The 26284-nt window shown below is 41.1% G+C and overlaps 1 protein-coding gene across 7 annotated transcripts in view; it reads left to right on the top strand.

Annotated features, from left to right (window-relative positions):
* myt1a (myelin transcription factor 1a) overlaps positions 1-25120 on the top strand; it is a 52195-nt gene extending 27075 nt beyond the window's left edge. For 5 of the 7 annotated variants that reach the window (XM_063465501.2, XM_063465500.2, XM_063465498.2 and 2 more), the window contains 8 exons: positions 9024-9092; positions 9344-9406; positions 9825-9908; positions 10314-10535; positions 17827-17918; positions 18207-18310; positions 23454-23597; positions 24026-25120. In XM_063465501.2, the coding sequence (XP_063321571.1) occupies positions 9024-9092; positions 9344-9406; positions 9825-9908; positions 10314-10535; positions 17827-17918; positions 18207-18310; positions 23454-23597; positions 24026-24169 (922 nt within the window). In that variant the 3' untranslated portion in view covers positions 24170-25120. The remainder of the gene's footprint in view (positions 1-9023; positions 9093-9343; positions 9407-9824; positions 9909-10313; positions 10536-17826; positions 17919-18206; positions 18311-23453; positions 23598-24025) is intronic. The other 2 variants (XM_063465499.2, XM_063465505.2) reach the window with 2 other exon arrangements.
* Positions 25121-26284: the final 1164 nt, after the last annotated feature.

Below are 26284 nucleotides of genomic sequence, written 5' to 3'. Positions count from 1 at the left end.
ATATGTAAATGTCTTTGACTTGAAGGAAAATGTTAAACAGTTAAACCTGTTTTCTGCATATTCAGCATATAAAATAAAATAATGTGTTGCGTTTACACTCACTCTTTCAAATAGATGCAAGTAAAGCACAGCAAAAAAAAATAACTCAAATCAAAGATTCAGCAGCACTAAGTCCTGCCACTCTTAAATCTATTTTCACCTGTTTAGCAGGAGTGGGACTGGTGGAGGTTTGCCACCGCAGTGGTCATGTCAGTGGGGGGATCCCGTGAATTTCACATTCACGTGGCAGCGTGCTCGGTGCTTGCTCAGATTTGAAGTTTAATTTTACCCTTTTTACGGAATCAAACTCAAAGTAATGTGAGTGTTCCAAGCTTTAAAAGCTGCATGGTCGTACTCTCTCCCGCGCTCCATATTATCCAGTGTTGATTTGCACATGTCTGTTGCTGCCACGGACGTCACACGCTCGTACTTCATTGTCATGAAACACTCTTACAAACAAAATCACAGTTTAGTAAAGCAGTAACACAGCGTGCTTACAGGAAAGTAACAGTAATCTGATTTGCAATAGTAATTCCTTACTTTACGCGTTACTTGAAAAAAGTAATCGGATTACACGTTACTGCCCATCTCTGCTGACACATTACTTTTATGGCATGCAATCCTGCGACTTTCCTAGTGTGTGTATATACAGGTACGTCTCAAAAAATTAGCATATTGTGATAAAGTTCATTATTTCCTGTAATGTACTGATAAACATTAGACTTTCATATATTTTAGATTCATTACACACAACTGAAGTAGTTCAAGCCTTTCATTGTTTTAATATTGATGATTTTGGCATACATAACTCATGAAAACCCCAAATTCCTATCTCAAAAAATTAGCATATCATGAAAAGGTTCTCTAAACGAGTTATTAACCTAACCATCTGAATCAACGAATTAACTCTAAACACCTGCAAAAGATTCCTGAGGCTTTTAAAAACTCCCAGCCTGGTTCATTACTCACAACCGCAATCATGGGTAAGACTGCCGACCTGACTGCTGTCCAGAAGGCCATCATTGACACCCTCAAGCAAGAGGGTAAGTCACAGAAAGAAATTTCTGAACGAATAGGCTGTTCCCAGAGTGCTGTATCAAGGCACCTCAGTGGGAAGTCTGTGGGAAGGAAAAAGTGTGGCAGAAAACGCTGCACAACGAGAAGAGGTGACCGGACTCTGAGGAAGATTGTGGAGAAGAACCGATTCCAGACCTTTGGGGGACCTGCGGAAGCAGTGGACTGAGTCTGGAGTAGAAACATCCAGAGCCACCGTGTACAGGCGTGTGCAGGAAATGGGCTACAGGTGCCGCATTCCCCAGGTCAAGCCACTTTTGAACCAGAAACAGCGGCAGAAGCGCCTGACCTGGGCTACAGAGAAGCAGCACTGGACTGTTGCTCAGTGGTCCAAAGTACTTTTTTCGGATGAAAGCAACTTTTGCATGTCATTCGGAAATCAAGGTGCCAGAGTCTGGAGGAAGACTGGGGAGAGGGAAATGCCAAAATGCCTGAAGTCCAGTGTCAAGTACCCACAGTCAGTGATGGTCTGGGGTGCCATGTCAGCTGCCGGTGTTGGTCCACTGTGTTTTATCAAGGGCAGGGTCAATGCAGCTAGCTATCAGGAGATTTTGGAGCACTTCATGCTTCCATCTGCTGAAAAGCTTTATGGAGATGAAGATTTCATTTTTCAGCACGACCTGGCACCTGCTCACAGTGCCAAAACCACTGGTAAATGGTTTACTGACCATGGTATTACTGTGCTCAATTGGCCTGCCAACTCTCCTGACCTGAACCCCATAGAGAATCTGTGGGATATTGTGAAGAGAAAGTTGAGAGACACAAGACCCAACACTCTGGATGAGCTTAAGGCCGCTATCGAAGCATCCTGGGCCTCCATAACACCTCAGCAGTGCCACAGGCTGATTGCCTCCATGCCACGCCGCATTGAAGCAGTCATTTCTGCAAAAGGATTCCCGACCAAGTATTGAGTGCATAACTGAACATAATTATTTGAAGGTTGACTTTTTTTGTATTAAAAACACTTTTCTTTTATTGGTCGGATGAAATATGCTAATTTTTTGAGACAGGAATTTTGGGTTTTCATGAGTTATGTATGCCAAAATCATCAATATTAAAACAATGAAAGGCTTGAACTACTTCAGTTGTGTGTAATGAATCTAAAATATATGAAAGTCTAATGTTTATCAGTACATTACAGGAAATAATGAACTTTATCACAATATGCTAATTTTTTGAGAAGGACCTGTAAGTGTGTTCACTGCAGGAAAACTAAAGCATTCAAGCTTCTCACACATTATTACCAAAATACTGTATTTACTTATAATGCCCTCTACTTCCAATACCTGGCTGAAGTCAGCAGTCAGACCAAACTCTTCCTCTCCTCAGAATGAGCACAATGATAGGAGGGTTCAGGTTCCCTCTCTATACTTAGACCAGGTGAACTTGGGCAAAACTGAGGAAATATCCACCTGCTGGTTTCTTGTGTGGGCATGTTCTTCATATTGGCCAGATCTATAAACATCAGCATGAATTGTTGTCTGTATTGCTGTGAGAGCCTTGCAATGAAGTCATTACAAGGGTGTACCCTGCCTTCTCATCCTATGACAGCTGGGAAAGACTCTAGCCTCCATTCTCATGTCTTTAAATTGAATAATCACAAGACACATAGAAAATACTCGCTCGTTTTTTGCTTCCCCTAACTAAACTCTGTGCCAATTTTTTTTACTCTTCATTGACAGAAGCAAAATTCATATTTTAGATTACATACCAACAGTGCTTTAAAAGACAATTTCAAGCTGAAGAAGGTGCATCAATCATGAAGAACATTGTTTGCTTTCCCTCAACAGCAACACTCTTACTGTGGACTTACTGATGACATTATTGAACAGGGACAAATTTGCAAACATGCATATCCCAAATCATGCAAGAAGGTGGAATCAAAGAAGTAAACTTTGTCTAAGTAACAAATGAACATGTTCATCTAGGATACAATGAAGTGGTAACAGTTAGTCAGCTCTGAACAGACTTCAGTTAGTCCAAAATAGGGCGGCCAGATTAGTGTTAAAGTGTTCATACTATACAAATAGCGATGAAATGCATGATAAACTTTCTTGGCTTTCTGTACAAGCTGAATTAGACTATGGCTTACTTGTATTTTTAAAGAAAGCAATACTGTTAAACACACCATATTTTTTTCTGCTCAGTTGCAATATCCAGATGAAATACATAATCATAGTACACGATTTTCAACAAACCGCAATTTAGTAACTCCTCGAGTTAAAAGCAACTTTTTGAAAAACTCTGTTATATTTAGAGCATCTTTTCAGTGGAATAAGTTGCCTTACGCACTTAGAGAATTGGCTTCTATTCATAATTTTGAAAATCACTTATAAGCCTATTTAGGCAGCTTTTAATTCATTCTAAATACTGTAACAGGGCAATGTCATTTGTAATGGAAATTTGTGTATTTTGTTTCAGTGTTATTGATATTTATATGCTTATATTTTCTTAATTGTAAACCCTTACTGTGGATATAAGAGCCAAATTATGCAGATATTTGGTATCCACTTTATTGTGTAATATTTTATTTGATTGTATTTGATGGTTTTGGCCCCAGGAAGACTAGCAACCACTGTTGTGGAAGCTAATGGGGTTCCTTATAAATGAAAAAAAAATAAACAAACAGAAAAGGTTTCCCATAGTTATATAACAAGTTTTAAGTCAAAACACATTTCAGTCATTGGGAGAATAGTGTGCAAGACCATCTCATTCCCACAGCTGACATATAGCTTTGGTCCCTCTTTCCTGGTGACTCGCACATTCCACACCAATCTGTCTTTATTGGAGGATACAGTAAGTGATAACGACAACAGGCCAGCTGGTTCTTTTTCATCAATTATACTTGACAAGCATCACATATCTTTGTTTAAGGTTGGTTGCTCCGATGTCCACTTCTGTGAGGTTGTAGTGGGAACAGATAATGTTTCTGCCACTTGTCCTAGAATGCGTTAGACCAGTTTTGAACCCTGTGTCACTGGTGTTTGGAAAATATGGACCTACTTTTTGAGTAAGCAGTGAAGGTGTAAGAATGAAATGATTTGAAACATACCTGGACATTGTACAGCATCTGTGGCACATCCAACATGTGGCCAGTCCACATGAGATCAATGGGAAATTAGGATTCAAATAGTTTGTCCTATTCCAGCCACCACACAATACAACTTTGTTATTTTGAAGGCAACTGTTTGTTTGCTTTTCCTGTGCAAGCGAATGCAGCTTCACTTTAAATGCGTTGGAACAGAGTTTTATGAAAGAAGCTGGCCTTGAAAGCTATCAGCTCACATTAAATAAAACATTTATGAAGAACATGAGCTTCTTAGTACTTATTTACTGACGTCAGGTAAAGCCATCTGCTTAGCTTATGGAGAGCAGATAGCTGTGTTTAGGGATTCCAGTTTGAATAAACATTATGAAGCTAAACACACAAAAAAGTACAAGAATTTGTCTGATGCAGAGTGGGAACAGACATTTGAATCTTTGCTAGACCATTTCTCCTTGTTACTGGACTAAAGCTGCAATGTCTATGACATAGGCCCGATATTCCATCTTTGTACACTGAAACAATTAAAGAGTTTGAGATTAGAGAGGAGCTGGCAGCAATGCACTCAGTGAAAGGGACCACAAATGTAGTGATTTTTTCATAGAAGTGACTGCCTACTTAGATAGGCCTGGGCTGAAATGGGACAAACCGGCAGGTTTTATGATTGGCTGTCCAAACCAGAACTGAAATTAGCGTTTTTGCATTGTGTTATATACCAGGAGGTGTCACAGTATGCGGCAGCACACTGTATGAATTTGCAAAGAGGACCCAAAATGCAGACACAAAGAATGTGGACGAAAACTTGAATATTAACAAAAAGCGAGGCGTACAATGAGGCTGTTAAAAGGTACAAACAAAGGGCAAGGCAAACTGAAGCAAAACTAACATTAACCTAAACTGGGTGAACAAAACAAACAACATGAAAAACCTGGACATGAAACTTAGAAACATGGTGTGGAGAACATGACGTGAACAACAGACAACCTGACAAAGAATGAACAGACACACACAGACTAAATACACACAAGGGTGATTAGTGGAAGTGGAAACACATGGGGAAACAGCTGACACTAATCTGACATAACGAGACAAAGGAAGCAAAGCTGACTACACTGACATAGGACAGAGACTATCAAAATAAAACAGGAAACAAAATGGAAAGCAGACAATACAACTTCACAACATGGACAAGAAGACAAGAAACATGACAGACTAACACAGAAGACCTAAGTGAAACATAAATAAACTAAAGGCAACCAAAAGACAATCCAATTACTCAACATAATAAAGGAATAACTTAAGAACTCAAAACGTAAACTGAAAACGCTGGGTCAGAGACCCAGGATCGTGACAGGAGGTGTTATTGTAAGTCAGTGCTAGTTTTGTGAAAAGGAAGGCAAGGACATCCTTGAGCTCTCAGGTGCAGAAGGGAAGGCGGACCTTGCTGTTGATGTGAGTGTCCTTCTTATTTCCACCTCAAACACTGAACCTGACTTTAATGCACTCATTCAAACCTAAAACATAATGAGTGAGATTTCTCTCACTGAACAAGAAAAAAAACAAACAAACTGAGAAACTGCTGATAAAATAATTCAAACAAAACAGAAATAGCATTTTGCATGAGGTATTTAAAATTTTGGAAAAACAATTATTTTGCTATTCATTGTGGGTGTTTTGATTAAATAGTGATAAAATGTTGGCATTTTCACTATGCCTATTCCCAAAAGTGGCTTGTGTTCTGCATATCACAGTGAGTTTAGCAGTCTTATTGTCTGTGGAAATAAGCTATTGTACATTCTGGGTGGTGCTGATTTTTTAATGATGGGGGTATGAGGCGTGTCTCCCAGTGCAGAGAGCATACGTCTTACTGTGTCCTTGAAAATGGTCTCCAGAAAGGCATTAACATCCATCCTTACCATCCATCCTCAGTTCAAATGTCGCAGAGCCTTGCTGTCAGTTACATTCCAGTCAACATACCAACGAGCTGACAAGCTGCACCAATGTGGTACAGCTTTATTTGCTGAAATGGGAAATAATACAAAACTATACTGGTACATCTATAAACTAACACATAGAGACTCACACAGCCAGGAATGTGAGAGATCGCCACGCTGGACAGAAGAAAACAAAAGGCTTAAATATGCAGGGAATTACGAGGGAACAGGAAACTCGTGGGGAACACAGCTGGGGCAAATTACACACAATGAGACGGAGCATGTACAGTTAAACATTATACATGAGACAAGGTAGCTTCAAAGTAAGAGAGGCAAGCAAAACATGGTGTAGGAGACTACCAAAGTAAAACAGGAAGTAATGGGAACACACGCAGAGAGGTGCAGACAGACAAACAGAGACATGACTGGGGAAACATGGATAACATGACAGGCAGGGGGGAGCAGAATGAAACATGAGTGAAGCAAGACACAAAGACTCACAACAAAGATAAACACAGCCACACAGAGGGCAAAGACACAAGGGGGAATCTAATAATCAAAAGGCTAAACAGAATAACCTAGGTACTGTAGAATATATCCTTAGAATAACAAAGTCGACTTAAATATAAATTAGAATACAAAATAATATCAAAACACAAGAAAACTCAAAACGCTGGGCCAAAAAACCCAGGATCATGACAATAAGTCCAAAATCCAATTTGAGAGTAAGGTGTTCAATCCAGTCAGAGAGAGAGCTGTGGGATGATTGCACTAAAAACTAAAGAGAAGATGATAAGCAGAATCCTGGCTTAACTCATCTTTTTCTCCAAGTGCCATAAGATAGTGTGTAGGGCACATGTATCACATATTATACAACATGCTCTAATCACTTCGTCCAAAACAGTCCTGAAGTAATGCAGTTGCACCCTGTGGGTGGTAGATAGAAAGCACTTGCATAGAAAAAAGTGCTTGTGTGCATAGGTGACTGAGGCAGGTTGTGTAAAGCACTTTGAGTGCTCAGATAAAGAAGAAAAGTGCTAAATAATGACCTGTCTATTCAACCTCTGACCAGACTCTGATCTGCTTTTATACAATTTTATGAGAGACAGGGCGAGAAAGAGAGCAATATGCCAGATGATATATACAAGTTTTTAGGATCATATGCTGCAATCCAGATGATGACAGCACGCCCCCTTGAGGCTGTGTAAAGCCACTAGGAATAGATCCACGGGGCTTACATTTCACTACCCTACTGAGGCCCATAGCAGGCTGATCAGGGGTCCAGCATGAAATGCAAACCATATCTTGGTCCAACAGTGGAGGGCCTCAGTGGGACAGCCCATAATGTGGGCTGACTGTGAGCTGCCCACACTAACAAGAGAATGGCCCACAGTAGACCTGCAACAGATCTACAGTATGCTCAGATACTGGCCTAATAAGCTACAGTTGTAGCCACACACTGACAGACATATTGCCCCTCTGGCCAACACCAGTAGGGTAAAGTGTCTTGCCCAAGGACACAACGACCAGGACAGAGAGCCCAGGGATCGAACCGGCGACCTTCCGGTTACAGAGACGCTTCCCAACCTCCTGAGCCACGGTCAACCCGGTACTTGTTGAGCTCTTTTGCAGTATATCAATTAGGACAAGTATAACTTTAATTTTACTGAGGTTTTAAATCAGTCATCTTCTCTCAGTCTTATATTTCTGACATTGTAATAAAACATGTTCTATCATTTCATGTTTTCATCTATTTTAGAGAAGATATGAAACACCTTTACTTTTGTATTACAAATAATATACCAGCAAATGTGCCCATGAACTGAGGGGCTGTGTGAGCAGGACGAAACCAATGTTTATCACTCACTAAACGGGGTGTGCCCACACATGGCCCACACACAGTTAAGTGCCCACAGAATTCCTTCTGGGGGACACAAACGGGAAAGATTTTACTATGGGGCACACTTGGGCTAGTCTACCCAACCATCATAGTCTTTTAAAACCCATAAAGGGAACCCAAAGGTCAAAATTGTGTGGGCAGGGCAAGTGTGGATTTGCCCAGCCAACACAGTCTCATAGTTCACCCACATCTACCCACTGTGACCCCACACAGGTATGTTTGCTAGGTTCAGGGAAAGCCTTGTTTATGTCAGCAAGACAATACTAAACCACATACTTGGCTGCAATCTAGCACCACACTGAAAGTGTTTGAATTGTGAAATGAAAAGTGTCACTAAGTGTAACTTTTAAGAGATTTCTATTTCTTATCTCCTTATTTTGCAAATAACTAAAACTAGTTTTTCTAACAGCTCCCAGCTAAAGAAATTTTTTCAAATTGTTTATAGCTTTGGAATTTTATTTTTATTTATTTAGGTTTTACATAGATTCCCATTTTGTGGGTGGGGTCTCGGGGGGGGGGGGGGGTAGCATTGTACACGCATTGAAAAGGTTTCTTCAGCTGTAATGAAATGGCTCATGTAAAATTTGTATCTTCATTGCTTCAGTGTTTGTTCAGCACATTAGCACAGACAACTGGGACCTCTCACACCTGACCTCATGTAATGAAACAAACTAATACATGGTTACTGTATGTAGAGTATAAGCAGTGAAACCTTTGAGGATTTCCCTTCATTCTCTCTTCATTTGAACAAACGAGACCTTTCAGATGTTTCAGCAAACAGTAGACTGTTACATTCACAACTTACACCATTCAGAGTAGATGACTCTGATTATGCCAAAGAACATATTTAGGGGAAGCTAACAATGACACTACTTGAATTAAGGATAATACCATTTCTGTCCTTGCTGTGTATCCTGCTCAATTCTGTCCTGGCTCTGCAGTCTAGTTCAGGTTCTGGCTCTTTCCTTCACTCATACTCAGACATTCTGATCTGTCTGGTGTTCTGACATTCTCTCTCTAACCTATCTTTCAGTCTGTCAGGCTGTCCTCTTGCTGATAAATCACTTCGGACCCTCATGGCTGCCCACACAGCAGAACTAAAGTATGTGTGCTTTCTCCCGTCTCTCACCTCCACAGCTACAGCTCTGTCCTTGCTCTCCTTTTTAAACTAATATAAAATACTAATATTTTTGATATAATACAATATATCAAAAATTGGAAACAAAAAAAAACATTGATTCTAAGTAATCTGGTGGAAAAAAATCATTTTTGCCAGCAATGTGCTAATAATTTAAATTTTCAAATTGAATAAGTGCACGTGTGTGCGTGTGTGTGCGTGTGTGTTTGTCTCAGGTGTCCAACTCCAGGTTGTGATGGATCAGGCCACATCACTGGAAACTATGCTTCACATCGCAGGTGAGAGTTTGCCTCCCTAATCACATATTCGTTACAGACTACATCAGTTACTCAGTGTATTTATGTCACACTTTGGGAATAATAATAAAAAAAAGTCTGTGTGTAGACTTATTTTCTTGGTCCCTACTGCTTACACAGTCCACCAGTCTCACTAAGACAGAAGCTGACATTTAGTGACAAACATTAAGCTAACAGAATATAATGTTCACATAAACTCACTGTAAATGTACTGAGTCCTTGTAAACTGTTAAAATGCACATTAAACAGAATCAGCTTCACCCATATTAGCTTACATGTTTCAAAATATACAAATGACTTTTTTACTTTTTGAGATCATTCTTTTAAAGAATTTTATTAAGCCTATGTTTAAGCAAAGCTTTGTCTTTTCTGTGTGGTCCACTTTCTTCCTCTGTGCCAGTTTGTCTGGATGCCCTCGAGCCAAGAAAAGTGGAGTCAAATCAACCCCTACCAAGGATGACAAAGAAGATTCTGAGCTGCTCAGGTTTGCAACAATAGCTCATTAGCACCGTGTGTGTGTTTGTTAGATTATAATTTGGTTTACTTTGGCTCAAAAGAAATGTATTATAGATATTAAGTATCAGAAGATGAATTATGATGATTCAGATGAATGATGGAGTTTTAGTTCTTACACCACCTTCACGGCTGTCACAGGACAGCACACTGACCCTGTGAAGAGGATAATATCTTGCTTATTTTAAAACTATGCCTCTATTCTTTCCTGTAGAAAAATGGAAAACATTTCAATGATGGGACAAATGGGATAAATGACACATTTGTCTACTTTAACCCATTCAGAGGCCATTGTCTAAATTCATGTACCAAATTTAAAATGTCTTGTGTTAGCCTAAGCCAAACTAGCCTGACAGTGTTTTCTGCCTGGCTACAGATGTCCTGTTCCTGGCTGTGATAGCCTGGGTCACATCAGTGGGAAGTACGCCACTCATCGCAGTGCTTATGGATGTCCACTAGCAGCACGCCGGCAGAAGGAAGGTCTTCTAAATGGCACACCCTTCTCTTGGAAGGCCTTCAAGACCGAGGGCCCATCTTGCCCAACACCAGGCTGTGACGGTTCTGGTCATGCTAACGGCAGCTTCTTGACACATCGCAGGTACCCTGAATATCAGTGCATCATTAATAGTGGTTTTAACCAAACTTCTGATTTATTTTGGTTTATATATATATATATATATATATATATATATATATATATATATATATATATATATATATATATATATATATATATATACATATATATACACAGCAAATTTCTGTACTTGGACAGGCTGACAGATGAGCTGAAGCAGGAGTCTCTGTGGACCATGTTGTTTGCAGATAACATTTGATGTGATCTGTAGTGACCGTAGGAAGAAGGTGGAGGTATGCTCTGCAGAGGAGAGGAATGAAAGTCAGAAGATAGTCAGATGGTAGCTCAAAGCAAGAACATCAATAAGTGGAGGCTACCATCAAAGCTGCGAGATCCCGAGGCTACAGCACAATGGGAACAACAGTTACCCATATAAATATGATGAGCTAACTCAGGCAGAGAGCAGTGTAACTGCAGATGATGCATCTACTGAGCTGAGGATGAAGATTGTGGGCAGACTTAATGTAGCCACACAACCAAGAGCACAACTCTCCCGGCTCCCTGAGTCTCATCAGAGGAGATCCTCACAGAGAACAGAGCTCTGCTCACCATCTCTAATACCAGCATCACAGACACCAGTAAGCTCATATATGCCACTGCCACACTTGGATATAAGATTAAAAATGCATGTATAAGATTAAATGTGCATCTCTTCAGCCACTAGGCTGAAGAGATGCATCACAGAAAAGGTGTACTCCCACTGCAAAGAAACAGTAGTACAAGATCAGACCCACACAGAGCTGTGACTGAGCAGTACTGGAGGAATATGTATAAGAAAGGTGTCACACAATATCAATATCATGGACTAAGAGCAGACCAAAGCAACCTCCCAGAACAAGAATCAGTCACCTTCACAAAGGCCGGCATCCAAAAACTCCAGAAAGAAGAGCTGGAGAGCACCAGGTCCTAACATGATCAATGCCTACTGGCTGAAGAAGCTAAAGACATTCATTCAATGATTGCCTGGTGGCACAACTAAATAGGCTGCTAAAAGCAGGTACTCATCTGGACTGACTAACACAGGGCAGAGCAATAGCGATCATGAAGGAGCTCCACAAGGGTATAACACTGTTGAACTACTGGCCAACTGCCTGCTTTTTCACAACATGGTAGCTCCTCTCAAGTATCATAGCAACCAAGCTGAATAAGCACATGAATCATTACATGAGCACTGGGCACTGAAAACAACACCAGAGGATCAAATGACCAGCTTCTGTTAAACAGAGCAGTACACCAGGACCCTAAGACTAGGCAGACTAACCTGAGCACCACCTGCATTGACTACAAGAAAGCCTACGACTCCCTCCCACCACCCACAACTGATCTATAGGTTTCTTCCTGTAGAGGGGAGTTTTTCCTTTCCACTGTTTCCAAGTGCTTGCTCATCGTGGGCTTCTGATTGTTTGGGTTTTCTCTGCTTTACTCTACATTGTAAGATACAGACTACAATAATACAAAGAATCTTGAGGTAACTGTTGTTGTGATTTAGCACTGTATGATTAAAATTTAATTCAATTGAAAATACCAAGATGTAATGTCCCCACTGCTCTTCTGGGGCTACGTCAACACCTACGCGCATATTTTTGAAACAGAGATTTTCCGTTTTCTTTTTTTTACTTTAAATCCCATCCACACATGCAGTTTTGAAAAATATCTCCATCTACATGTAAATGCAAAAAATAAAGTCAAACGCTGTCAAGAACATGGCAAATCCTAACCGTGTAGAAATGTTGGCCAATCAGAAGTCTAGAAGCTTAAACGGGGTAAACATGGTTTTGTGCTCTCACAAAACCTTAAGTACTTCTGAAAAGTTTTTGTGTTTTTTCTGGAAACACAGCTAATTTTGTGTTACTTTTCAAGCTTCTGTATCATTTCAAATGTTAATAAGTAAAGACAGTATTTTGAATTTTGTCTCACTGGCTCTCTTGGCCAGAGTTTATTCAATTAAGAAAGAAACTGAAAATTTTACATTAGTCTGAGTGATTCATAATCATAAGTCACAGTGCTGTGAAATATGGCTGGTGTAGACTCAAAACTTAGAAATGGACAAAATCCATGCAGAATACATAATTTAATTAAAAAAAATAAATGTAATCAAACCCGACGACGACGTTGGCGTCAGGATTTGGGTTGTGAGAGTGTCTGTGCTGAATGTAGAAGCCACGTCCAAAGTTCACTCTGACGCCTCTGTCTTTGTAAATGGAGGGATAGTAACTGTGTTTTGATATGTAAGCGTGTAAAAACTGCAGATTGTAAGATTAACAGCAACAGTATTTTGTCTATATCCGCCATTGTTGAAATTCATCTCATGTAAACAATAACGTGGCGCACACCTTTGACATTGCGTGACTAAATCTCAGTTTTCCTCGTCCACATGTAAATGCAAAAAACCTCCACCCTGGCAGGAGTTTTTAAAAATCTCAGTTTTCAGTGATCCAAAATGCTGTTTACGTGTGGACAAAAGATCCAAACACAGAAAAAGCTGCGTTAAAAAAAAAGGAAAAAAAGAACCATCTACGTGTGGACGTAGCCTGGATAGACCTCAACCTTCTAAGCCAGTTCATTAAGAGCGGATACAGATATCGTTTCAGGAGTGAAATGAGTGGAATAACGCTCAGCCACTCCTGTACATGGATGTCATGAAACTATACACCAGGAGTGAGCAAGACATCAGTTAACTGTAGGTGATCCAAACCAAAGGGATGAGGTTCACAGAAGGTGCGATAGCATACGTGTAGCACAGCTGCAAGTACATAGGTACCCAACAGGCCAATGGGGACCATCATGAAGAAGCAAGAAGGTCAGTCACAGCCAAATACATCTATGCCTAGGACAGAGTCACAGTAAGATCCAAAAAGTAAGAGAGACGCATTAAAAACAAGATCAATAGTAGGATTAAGGTTAGAGCTATTAATACATACATACGCTATGCAGATAACACCCAACTTTATCTATCCATCCATAACACACACCAATTATTTAAACTGCAGGAATGTCTTAAAGACATAAAGACCTGGATGACCTCTAATTTTCTGCTTCTAAATCCAGATGAAACTGAGGTTATTGTACTCGGCCCTAAAATCTTAGAAATATGGTATCTAACCAGATTCTTACTCTGGATGGCATTACCTTGGCCTCCAGTAACACTGTGAGGAACCTTGGAGTCATTTTTGACCAGGACATGTCCTTCAATGCACATATTAAACAAATATGTAGGACTGCTTTATTTGTATTATATCTCTAAAATTAGAAATATCCTGTCTCAGAGTGATGCTGAAAAACTAGTTCATGCATTTATTACTTCCAGGCTGGACTACTGTAATTCATTATTATCAGGAAGTCCTAAAAACTCCCTGAAAAGTCTTCAGTTAATCCAAAATGCTGCAGCAAGAGTCCTGACAGGGACTAGAAAGAGAGAGCAGATTTCTCCTGTATTGGCTTCCCTTCATTGGCTTCCTGTCAAATCCAGAATTCAAAATCCTGCTCCTCACATACAAGGTCTTAAATAATCAGGCCCCATCTTATCTTAATGACCTTGTAGTACCATATCACCCTATTAGAGCACTTCGCTCTTGCACTGCAGGCTTACTTGTTGTTCCTAGAGTATTTAAAAGTAAAATCGGAGGCAGAACCTTCTGTCAGTTTTCAGGCCCCTCTTCTGTGGAACCAGCTTCCAATTTCGATTCAGGAGACAGACACTATCTCTACTTTGAAGATTAGGTCAAAGCTCTTGCTCATAGATGATTGTTGGGGTTTTCTCTGTTGTATTATTGTAGGGGCTACCTTAAAATATAAAGCACCTTGAGGCAACAGTTGTTGTGATTTGGCACTATATAAATTGAATTGAACTGAAAATCAGAGGCAATAGGTCTTATGAAGTAATGAGTTCAAATTTGGAATTATAAAAAAAATGTTCAGAAAAGGTCAGGTGAAAGGTATAACAGTAGCTGTTTACAGGGAGTGGTATTTTTTTTTAAAAACTGGAGCTCTGTCATGGTTTGGTGGTACATTTCAGCCAGTAGGGTTGGACATCTGGTCTCTTCCAAGTTAGCCACTTAAGCCCCACGCCCCCGGTATCGGGGGCAAAAAGGAGGAGATCACGTTTAATCGGTTATAACACGGGGTGAGAAATATAAGTCCAGACATGTGTGGTATCCACAGAAACCTCTGAATCTCAGCTAAAATGTCATATAAACCATTTCTACAACCACCAAACTCAACGAAAACAAGCCGCGATTAAACGAGCAGTTACGTAAATGCGCAAAAGTCCGCTAAACAAACAAAACCGAACCAGAAATTCTTCAGACTTTCATGTAACCGGTTAAAGATAGGCTGGTTAGCTTCCAGGGCTATCACTGACTGCACACACCAAGTTTCACCACACTCTGACCAAAATTCACTGAATGAGCCGCAAAAGAAGACCACAAAAACACACAGCGGCGCAAATGCGCTAAGACAGAAATTGGCTTACCGTCCCGATTTCCTCCGTTATTTTCGCCGGTAGCCGGTAACCACGTGATTGCCGGTAGTTACCACGCCTACCTAGCCGCATCAGAGCCGTTTTCCGTCAACAACCTCCATTTTAGACCCACCTACAGACAAGTGACTGGACAGACGCCACATGCAATAAATTTGGACCCACGTGGGTTTTGGCATCACAACGTCTGATTGGTTGAAGCGACGTGAATCGTTATTTTGAATCTATTGGCTAAAACGATTAAAAAGAGGTGTCAATCATGCAAATTGACCAAAAGAAACCAAAGTTACAGCCCCTCGGAGTTTAAAGGGCCAGAGGCCAATGAAGCGCTCTATGCGCACTGCAGTAAAGGGCCATTACCATGTAAATGTGTGGTTAATTCTTCCAAAATATATTTTAAAAAAAAGCATTTTTAGGCCTGTTAATAAAATTTATTACTTTCTGCTCTTTAATACCTAAAAAAAATCAACTGGCATGGTGTCCAATTGTGTGCCAAAATTGGACATTTTTGTACAACGTCTGGATATTCATGTATTGACAGAGCTGTAGTTTTTCACTGTTTTACTTTAGAAACATAAATCTTTGCACAGATGATGCTTATATGTTGATTACTGGATTTCTGGAACCAAATGTGAGCTGAGGCATATTTTTAAAAGGGTTATATGCTAAAAATTACAAAAAAAAATTAGGCGAAAATAAAATCTACTTACTTTTTCTGTGTTCCAGTCTCAGTAACTTTGACACAGTAATATCTGCTTTAATATTTACACCTCTGATTAAATTTCCCAAGTGTTAGCTTTATTTTGATACCAAGATTGTAAGGACAGAGTTTGTAATTGCAGAGAAATAATAAATTTAATTTGGGCATTACATTTTCGAGCAGGAAGCTCAGAAACCCCCTTGGGGCTTAAGAGGTTAGGTGTGCCTGGAACATTTCCAAAAGGAGGTGCCCAGGCTCTTTTTCACACGCAGAAGCAGCTTTCTTCTGAAATCTTTCTGGATGTCTGAGCTCCCTAACCTTCGTCTAAAGCCGAACCCAGCCATCCTACAGAGGAAACTCTTGCAAACAGCCATTACCCAGATTTCATAACCAAAGGTAAGGGTTGTGATGTAGAGGGACTGGTAAACTGAATGCTTTGCCTTACAGCTCAGCTCACTCGTCACTATGGCAATCCAGTACAATGCTCACATTACAGCTGATGCCACACCGATCTGCCAGTCCAACCTGTACTCCGTTACTCATTACTCATGAATAAGACACTTGAACTCCCTTGATTAAGGAAGCCTCTCACCTCCGACCCAGAGAGACCATTCCACTCTTTTTCTGGCAAAGAACCATGGCCTCAGACTCTTGGGTGTGCTGACTCTCATCCCAGACATTTCATACTCTGTTGCAAACTGCGCCAGTGCATGCTGAAGATTGCACTCTTCTCTTCCACACCCTTCTCAACCTGGGAATGCCTTGCAATCCTGTCGATATAAATCAAGAACGTTAGAGACAAGGGGTTGAATCCAACACCTGCTGAAAACATGCTTAGATTTGTTACATTTGTTTGTTAAATTTGACAGTCCCACAATGTCAATGTCAATGTCAATGTCGAGATGAGATTTCCCCATCTCAGGGTGAATCTCATCCAAACGTGCTCACACCCATGATTCTACAATTGCTAAAGCCACAGCCCTTTTGGTGCTCTGATACTGCTCTACTGCTTCAGAACACCCCTGGTCCCACTGCCGTGACAGGTACAGATGCACTGGATGCCTCTGAATTGGTCCTGAACATGGCCCATTATGACTTTATTTACCCCATCCTCCCCTGGGATGCAAAAGAAATCCTTTCAGATGTGGGCGTTAAAGATTCGACAGACATGGGCCTCTACCAGTCACTCAGTTTATCATCACTACTTGTTTGGGTTTTCCAGGTCTGTCCAGCGGTCTTGGGCACCATCTGATCCAGTTCACTTCGATGTGGTGAACATTTTACAACTTGGTTCACCTTTTCAGCTGAGTGAACAAGAGATATATATATATAGATTTGATTTTGATTTGATATATGGCCTCATATCAGATAATCTAATAACAATGTCCATCATTGACCTAAGGTGCTCTGGTAACAAGTTCAATGTTATGCTTGAACATGGCATTTGTTTTCACCAACCCATGCCTAGCACAGATTTCCAATAACAAAACACCACTGGATTAGATCAAGCAAGCTGTTGTTTTCGATCATCCCTCACCAGGTAACTCCAATGAGACTTCAGTCTCTATAGAGAAACATTGCACCCAACCACAGTGCTTGCAGCCATGGGTGGTGGATCCACAGGACGGCAAAACTATGTTATTTTTGTGTGCTGTGCCCGAACAGGCCCCTTGGACCCAGGGCTGGATCCAATGGTGGGCCACAATTTAAGGTTAACCAGCCCCAAGAACTCAGTTCCATGAGGGTTTTTTGAATTGTTCTTTGACAAATAATAAAGGTGGCCATACCAAATATTTACAATAAAGCTAATTTGAAATGTACAAATTCTATTTTTGCTGTATTTTCATGTATGTTTGTACATTTAAATAAAAACCTATTTTCCCTTTTTCCTGGCAAAATCTGAAGAAATGAGGGGTTGCTCAAGACGTGTGTGTGTGTGTGTGTGTGTGTGTGTGTGTGTGTGTGTGTGTGTGTGTGTGTGTGTGTGTGTGTGTCCCTTCTCGTCCATGTGTCCACTATTTCAGCCTTGTGTGAGAATGTAAGAGCTCTTGATCCTCATCAGCTGCTTCTCTCAGTCTGTCAGGTTGTCCCAGAGCATCAGCCAACAAGAAAAGAGCCAAGTTCCCTGGAGATGAGTATATCACTGCAAAGTTCAGAGCCAGTGATGGTAAGAAACCGTGATGTTTCCTCTCTGCTCAAAACTATGCCTGTGTTACATTTGTTTTTGCTCATATATTTCCCAATGAGAGTTACATTTTATTTATATAGCACTAAAGCAAAACAATAGTTGCCCCAAGGTACTTTATATTGTAAAGACACTACAATAACAGAGAGAAAACCCCAACAATCAGATAGTTTAAATGCTGAGTGTAATCCAAATAATAGGCTACCAAAGCAGGACTATTAGTTGTCTTCACATTCATTTTGCTAATAGTAAATTTCTGATCTTGCTCAGTGCTGGACAATGATGAAGATATCAAGCAGCTCAATAAGGAAATCAACGAGCTGAATGAGTCCAACTCAGAGATGGAGGCCGACATGATAAACCTGCACACTCAGGTGAGTGCAGCTTTTCAGTCACTGCACAGCCAACAGGACCCCATGTTCCACTCCAGATATTGCCATGTGACATTACACCCAGATATGGTGTATTGGTCAGTCTTCCTACGCAGCTACCAACACTGGTAAAACATTCAACTCCATAACAACCAAGGAAACATCATAATTTATACAGTCCAAGTTCTCAAAAAGTTGAGCTACCGTGTAAAACATTTAAAAAAAATGCGAAGATCTGCAAATTTTACAGACCCAAACACAGAAAACATATCAGATGTTTAAGCTGAGACATTTTACTATGTAAAGGCTGGAAAAGCAATTATTACTTAAAAAAAAAAAAAAAAGAAAGAAAGAAAGAAAGAAAGAAAGAAACAGCTGGAGGAACATTTTGCACTTAATTTGAATAGTTGGCCACAGGTTGGTAACATGACTGTGTGTAATCAGAGCATCTTAGAGACAGAGTGTCACCTTGTGCAAAAATCTGTTTTCAATTATGAAACAATTCCAGAATAATGTTCCTCTGTGTAAAATTGCAACTCTTTCAATATGTCATCATCTATATGTGAAAGACTCTGACCCACACAGCGTTCTGTAACTGTTTGGTTAATTTTTATTTAATGTTTATGGCACACACAATGCTTTCCATTCTGCACCTCTGAACTCTCCGTGGCCAGCTATTCAGCTGGCTTCACTCCACTCTCTACCGCCAGTCCCCTGGCATCACTAAAGGAAAAGGGTTCATTAATATAATTCCCTCCACCTGGCCCTCAAACTCCCTAGCACTGCCCCATCTCCAGCTTAACCTTGAGCCCCACCTGCCTCAGGGACTCCAGGACCGTGGCCACCCATTGCACATTCTTCGGCCAGGTGTTACCACAGTACTGTGTCCGGAGCGCTGAACAAGCCGAACAGAAGTGTGATGAATTGGTACAAACTGTACGGAGTGGAGAATACTGTCTTTTCCTTGGATTCTGCAGACAAGGGAATCTGCCAGTACCTCTTGGTTAAATCCAGTGTCATGAAAAATAACACTGGCCTGCCTAAGCAGTCCAGGAGCTCGTCGACCCAGGACATGGGGTAGGCATCAAGCCATGACACTTTGTTCCCCTTGCAGTAGTAGACACAGAACCGTATAGACCCATCTTTCTTCACAACCAGAACTATGGGGCTACACCAAGCACTGTGCAACTGTTCTATCACTCCCATTTTCAGCATTTCAGCCAATTCTTTCTGAACAATTTGTCGCTTATGTTCAGGCAACCTGTAGGGCCGTGAATGCACCATCACGCCAGGCTGCGTTTCGAAATGGTGCTCTATGAGAGTCATACAGCTAGGCAGCAGGGAGAACAATCTGCAAAATGCTGCTGCAATGCTGCAACATCCATTTTCTGGGACTATGTGAGATGGTTATCACAATGGAGGGAGGAGGGAATGGTGGAATTTGGTACCTCCGGCTCCAACTCATCTCTCTCTTTTACCAGGCTCACCAGAGAATCAGTTTCAGCCTCTCTTCACGCTTTAAGGAGGTTGAGGTGACAAGTTTGAGTGGCGCCTCCCCTGTTCGACCGTATCACTTTATAGTCAACGTTCCCCACTCGCCGTGTGACCATGAAGGGTCCTTGCCACTTGGCAAGTAATTTCAAGCGAGAAGAAGGAAGCAAAACAAGCACTTTATCTCCAGGTGATAATTGGCCAAAGTCTAGCCTGTCTGTTGTACAGGCACTGCTGCCGCTCCTGGGCCAGGTGCAAATTCTCTCAAAATGATCACCCCAAAGTATGCAGCTTTGCTCACAAGTCCAGGACATACTGAATCTCATTTTTAGCGGGACTCGGACCTTCATCCCAGTTTTATTTGATTAGGTTGAGCAGCCCTGTAGCTTCCTGCAGAACAGTAACTCAAAGGGAGAAAATTCCATGGAGGCCTGGGGCACCTCCCACACTACAATCAACAGAGGGTCTAACCAGCGATCCCAACTATGTTCATTCTTATGAATGAACTTACGAATCATTTATTTTACAAACTGAAATGACCTGAAACAGCACCTGCGCCACTCTCTTTGCAGTGCGCAGTGGCACTACTTCTGGGTATCACGTTGCATAAACCACTAGAACTAGGACAAAGTGATAACTGCATACACTCCAGTGAAATGGCCGGATCCATGCCAACAGGTTCAAACGGGACCTCCATTTATGGCAGTGGATGCAAAGACACTTTTGGTATGGCCGGCTGGTTAGCCAGCTGACATTCCGGGCAGGACGCGCACCATCGGCGCACATCCGCTAGGGTACGATAAAACTGGGCCATTTCTCGCTCCAGGGTTTTATCATATCCCATATGCCCTGCCATGGGGTTATTATGAGCCGCCTGGTAAATCATTTCCCAGTGGCTTTTAGACACCGACAATTGGGTGTGTTCCTCCTCTGTGCGAGTGTCACAACTCACTCAATAAAGCCTATCATTCAATAATACAAAGCGCAGGTAGGCCCAGGTGGCTTCAGGGAGCATCCAGGTGACCATCAATTACTATCACCTGGTCAAAGGCTGAGCGTAGAGTGTCGTCACGGGACTGCTCCAGTGGAAAAACTTCCATGGGGCGAATCACCGGACCTGTTGTCTCCTCCCCCTCCAGAGTCAGTGTCGGTCAACCCCACGTCACCGCTGAACACCATGCATGCAGATACTACACGTTACTAGAGGTCCTGATCGCATCCCCACATACTGCCCCAAAAGGTGCCCCGGCCAATTCGTTCCCGAAATTAGGGGATTCAACAGGTGCAAGCTAACTGTAGCCTTAATTCTATGCATTTTGCCCTTAAATTTGATAAGCAGCAGCTGTGGGATATTTGTGGATGCCCCCATGCACACATTTAATCTCCATCCACTCTGCCTCCAACATAGCCCCAGGGCGAACCAGGGTTTGGTGGTATATACCCCCTTGACTCCTTACGAGGATGCTGTATGTCCCTCAGGGACCGGGGAGGGTGCCGGAGCCCCAGCGATGCGGAACACCTGTCCCACCTCAATCAGCAGACACTCCCACTTCAGGTGTCCTGGCTGCACTCACTCCCAGCACTCCTGCCCTGGCGCCCGTGCCATGGCTCAGAAACTGTGCCAGTCGCTTCAGGGCCCTCGGGGACAGAAAAACTGTTTTTTTTCCCAGTACTCAGTGCCAGCTATGACGCCGTTTAAAATGCAGAAGGTTGCAGGGCCCTCCCATGGCTCACTCATCCAATTATTTTCAACTCCTGTCACAAAGTCAAAGAAGAAGTGCAGACCACCCTAATTCATCACCTTGCTGCCAAGTAATTTCTTATGTTTATCTGTCCTGTACCAATCCTTGTCACAGTTTTTACTTGTATACTAATCCCACTATGCATTTTGATGTCTTTAAAGCATAATCAAGCAAACAAACGACAGAATGCTTTGGAGACCTTAACTTTTATCAAAATACAGTTTTGCTAATGTCCACTAAAATGCCAGCCTTGAAATCTTGACAAGGCTTTGTTTTTCTTTTAATGAATCCATGCAGAATTCACTTATATGACCGTTGGGAAAACAATGGAATGTCTTGCCTTATCAAGACTTCTTTTTTCCGAGAGGTACATTTACCAAAGCCTGCGTTGTTACTTCTGTCCTGTTTTGGTTTATGAGTAATGTTGGTGAATGAGCTGAATACTACACTAGTTCAGTCTGTTGTGTATATGGGTGTCCAGGTATTTGTACTCCTCCACCACATCACATTGGAGCATAGAGTGTGTTATACTTTTGTCACGATAATACACACTGTAGCTGATTTGTATCTACAGTTATCAGAAAGAAGCCATAACCAAGGTACGTGGATTATTTCTTTTTATAACTTCAGGACATTACAGGTCTACTAGTTATGTGACATACAATGCTGTTATGTCACACCCTCTGGTATCAAGTCCTAAATTCATGTAAGACTTCCAGAGTACTCTGATGACACTGAGAAGGGCATCTCCAGTTTAATAGTAAATGTTACATGGACTGATTCTTACATAGCGCTTTTCTACTCTCCCAGAGTACTCAAAGTGCTTTATACAACTTGACACATTCACACCCATTTACACAAGCATGCTTACTAACTACCATTCACACACATTCTCGCTCCGATAAATGCAATTTTAATTAGAGCAACTTGGGGTTGATATCTTGCCCAAGGATATTTGGCGTGCAGAGTAAGGGGAGCCAGTGATCAAAACACCAACCTTCCGATCAGTAGATGGCCTGCTCTCCCTCCTGAGCTACAGCCACCCCATTTTCTGTTCTTTAGATTACTTCTTGACATCATAGTTCAGAAAACGTCCAAACAAACACATGGCCTCTCTAAATTCCATCTCTTTTGTTTAGTTAACATGTGAGTACATATATATACATAAAGGTCTAATTCCAAACCGCATATCAGGTTTTTACACATGCATGTTGAAAGGGCAAAAATATTCTTGAGGTGCTGTTAATAATATTATTAAAATTGAGGGTTATTATACAGTGGCATTACTTTAAATGGAGCAAAACTGTATTTTGATAAAAGTTAAGGTCACCAAAGCATTCTGTCGTTTGTTTGCTTGATTATGCTTTAAAGACATCAAAATGCATAGTGGGATTAGTATACAAGTAAAAACTGTGACAAGGATTGGTACAGAACAGATAAACATAAGCAGTCACTTAGCAGGTGATGAATTTGTGTTGTTTGCACTACTTCTTCTTTGATTGGGTGACAGGAGTTGAAAATAATTGGATGAGAGAACCATGGGGAGGTCCTTGCATAATTTCAAGAAAACTGCGTTTTAAACACAGTCACAGCTCACACTGAGCACCAGAAAAATGTCTTTGAACGCCGCTTTTCCCGGCACCCACAAAACAGGCATTCGCAAGGATGACTTCCAGGCTCGCCGGTCTATGGTAGCGGACCCAGTTTCACTGTCTGTAAACACATTTCCAGTTCAACCAACAAAGAAGCTATGAATATGCTGTGAATAACATAGGGGTTTATGAGATCTGCCAGTCATTGCATTCTGTTTTTATTTCTATCTTACAAGCATCCCAGTAGTTTTGGAATTGGGTTTGTAGTTGTTGAGCTGTTGGTGCTACTTCAAGAATGTGTTGCGTCCTTCTCTGCTTTAGATTTCTTCTATGGAGAAGAACCTGAAGAGCATGGAGGAGGAGAATAAACAGATAGAAGAAAGGAATGAGGCCTTGTTCCTGGAGCTATCTGGCCTTAGTCAGGCTTTGATCCGGAGCCTAGCCAACATCAGCCTGCCTACCATGGTAAGCATACAGTTTCTTGGTTTGCTTTTTAAGAAAAGAGACCTGAGCATCTTCCTCATTTCAGCAGCTTTAAACATTTCACTTGAAATTCAACTTGGGTTCAACCTCTTGAAGACTTTAGTCTGAAAAGATTTATAGAGTAAGATCAAATAGCCTTTCTTTCATTTTTTCCAAATTAGCATTCTTACCCAAATCAAATGTTTGTCAGTAAGCAACCCTGTGCGATGAACGTTTTTCACAGCATAGCTTCATAGTACAACAGAACAGTCAGCCTAAAGCAGCTGATAACTTAAACCCCATGCAAGTGTCTCTCTCAAAGAAAACTAATGATAGCATACATTTAAGAGATAACACATGTGAGTAGTATTGTGTACTAACACTGTTTTGGGTGTTACACCTTTTTATTCTCTTGACGTGCGTGTCTTTAGCAGGAGCCACTATCAGAGCAGAACTTTGACAGCTATGTGGACACCCTGACCCACATGTTTACCAACAAAGACTGCTACCAGAACCCCGAGAACCGGGCTCTGCTAGAGTCCATCAATCAGGCAGTAAAGGGCATTGAGGTGTAAGAGAAACTGGAGGACGACAGGTGGCAGGGCATCACGGTGACGCCACCAATCTTTTTTTCCAAACCCTTTAGATACTCTGTGTCATGAGTTTTTCTCATTGGAGTTTTGTCCTCTGTTCTTTGCATTTGTTTCCTGTTTGCATGTTGCTTTATAAAGGTGTGAGCGTGAACAGATGTGTGGATGTAAAGCGTGTCAAGGCACACTGAAAGCAAACTGTTGCCATAAGCAAGGGCACCTCAAGGTATACACAGACAGGCACAGAGAGTACAGAACAAAGGAGTGCAGTATCCCGCCTGAGCTGAGCAGATTCTTAGTTAGTGAACATTTCCCATCTCCACTCAGTAATGTTGATAGTATTCTATATGAGCATAGTGATGTTGCACTTCCAGGACTAGTTTGTAGATTCATTGTTACTATTGCTGTGTATCTATTTAAGTCGACTGCAAATGTTGGTTTAATAACTTATTTATTCATGTCTGCGGTAATATTTTTATGTTGACTATTTATTATTCATTATTGATTTTATTTTATTTCAAAGTGCTACCTGAGAAGATTTTAACCGGAAACTAAGAGAAGGGAGTCATTTCCTCTGCACCGCTTAACAAAGAGGAAATATTTTAAGATATCAACTATGAATTGTTTTATATATCTTATTATTTATTTAAAACACTGGGATCTTTTTAAGTGCAAATATTTTGTAACAGAAAGTTTTTTAATAATTTTCTAAAAAATCTTTTGTGCTTCTGTTTATATGAGTTTTCTTTTTTCCACAAGCTATTTTGAGTACATTGCAATACACTGGGAAAATTGAGCTGCACATATTTCAGTATTTATCTGGTAATGACGAACAAAGTGATGGTGAATATTTATTTTGTACTGTCTATGTGTTAATGATGGCTGTGTATGGATTAGTCTTTATGTTTGCTCTTGAAATAAAGGTCAACCCAAAATGAATATGGACTGGACTGAGTGTATACGTGCATTGATTTGAACCTTTACTCAGTGGTAGTATTATTATTAAGTGCATAAGCTTCAGTATGTTAAGTAAAACAGTCTTTTACTGCTAAAACCTCTTAAAGGTTCTGGAAAAACCACAATCAGTGTTAGAACTGACTGTGTGGTCAAGGTTTTGTGTAATTCTAGTATATGTCTGTGAAGGTTCTCAGTCATCCAGGTCATTGTAGTCTAAGGAGCTTTGAAAGAAAAGCGTCTGGACTTTTTACTTCCTTGAAGATGTTTCAGCTTTCATCCGAGAAGCTTCTTCAGTTCTATGGTCAAATGGTGGAGAGTCCCAGATTTAAGCCCTATGGGAGTGTCCCCCAAGAGGGACATGGACCCCCTATTGATCCTCTATAGCGAGGAACGCTCAGACCTCTACATTGGAGAGGCCAAACATCCACTTCATAAACGCATGACACAACATAGAAGAGCCACCTTGATGGGACAAGACTTGGCGGTCCATCTGCATCTAAAGGGCAAAGGCCACTCTTTCAAGGACGCCAATGTTCATATTTTGGACAGAGAAAACAGGTGGTGTGAAAGAAGCCATCTATGTCCACTGTGAACAACCATCTTTGAAGAGGGGGCAGCTTACGACACAGTTTGCCATCTAGCTCTCGTCTGATTAGGTAGAGGATCAATAGGGGGGTCCATGACCCTCTTGGGGACACTCCCATAGGGCTTAAATCTGGGACTCTCCACCATTTGACCCTAGAACTGAAGAAGCTTCTTGGACGAGAGGTGAAACGTCTTCAAGCAACTTAAAAGTCCAGACGCTTTTCTTTCCAAGCTCCTTGACTAATTCTAGTATACTTCCAATATTCTCTTGTATTCAGTTCAGTTTATTTTTATTCATACATTATCACTTCACAACAACCGTCACCTCAAGGTGCTTTATACTATATACAATATAAGAGAGAAACCCCAACAATCGGAAAAACTTCCATGAGCAGCACTTTGTAACAATGGGAAGGAATAACTGTGTTTTCTGTTGTTGTTTTATTTGAACAAGAACAGACTTTCTGCAGAACCAGACACAAAGAGGGGCAGCCTGTCACTACTTTGGTGGGTTAAGAGAAAAACAAAAGGAAAGAGATGCAAGACCAAAACAGAAGG

This window comes from Pelmatolapia mariae, linkage group LG20, assembly GCF_036321145.2.
Source record: "Pelmatolapia mariae isolate MD_Pm_ZW linkage group LG20, Pm_UMD_F_2, whole genome shotgun sequence".
Classification (NCBI taxonomy): Eukaryota; Metazoa; Chordata; class Actinopteri; order Cichliformes; family Cichlidae; genus Pelmatolapia; species Pelmatolapia mariae.
The sequence above is the reverse complement of the archived record's forward strand: the minus strand, read 5'-3'. Positions and strand labels throughout refer to the sequence as shown.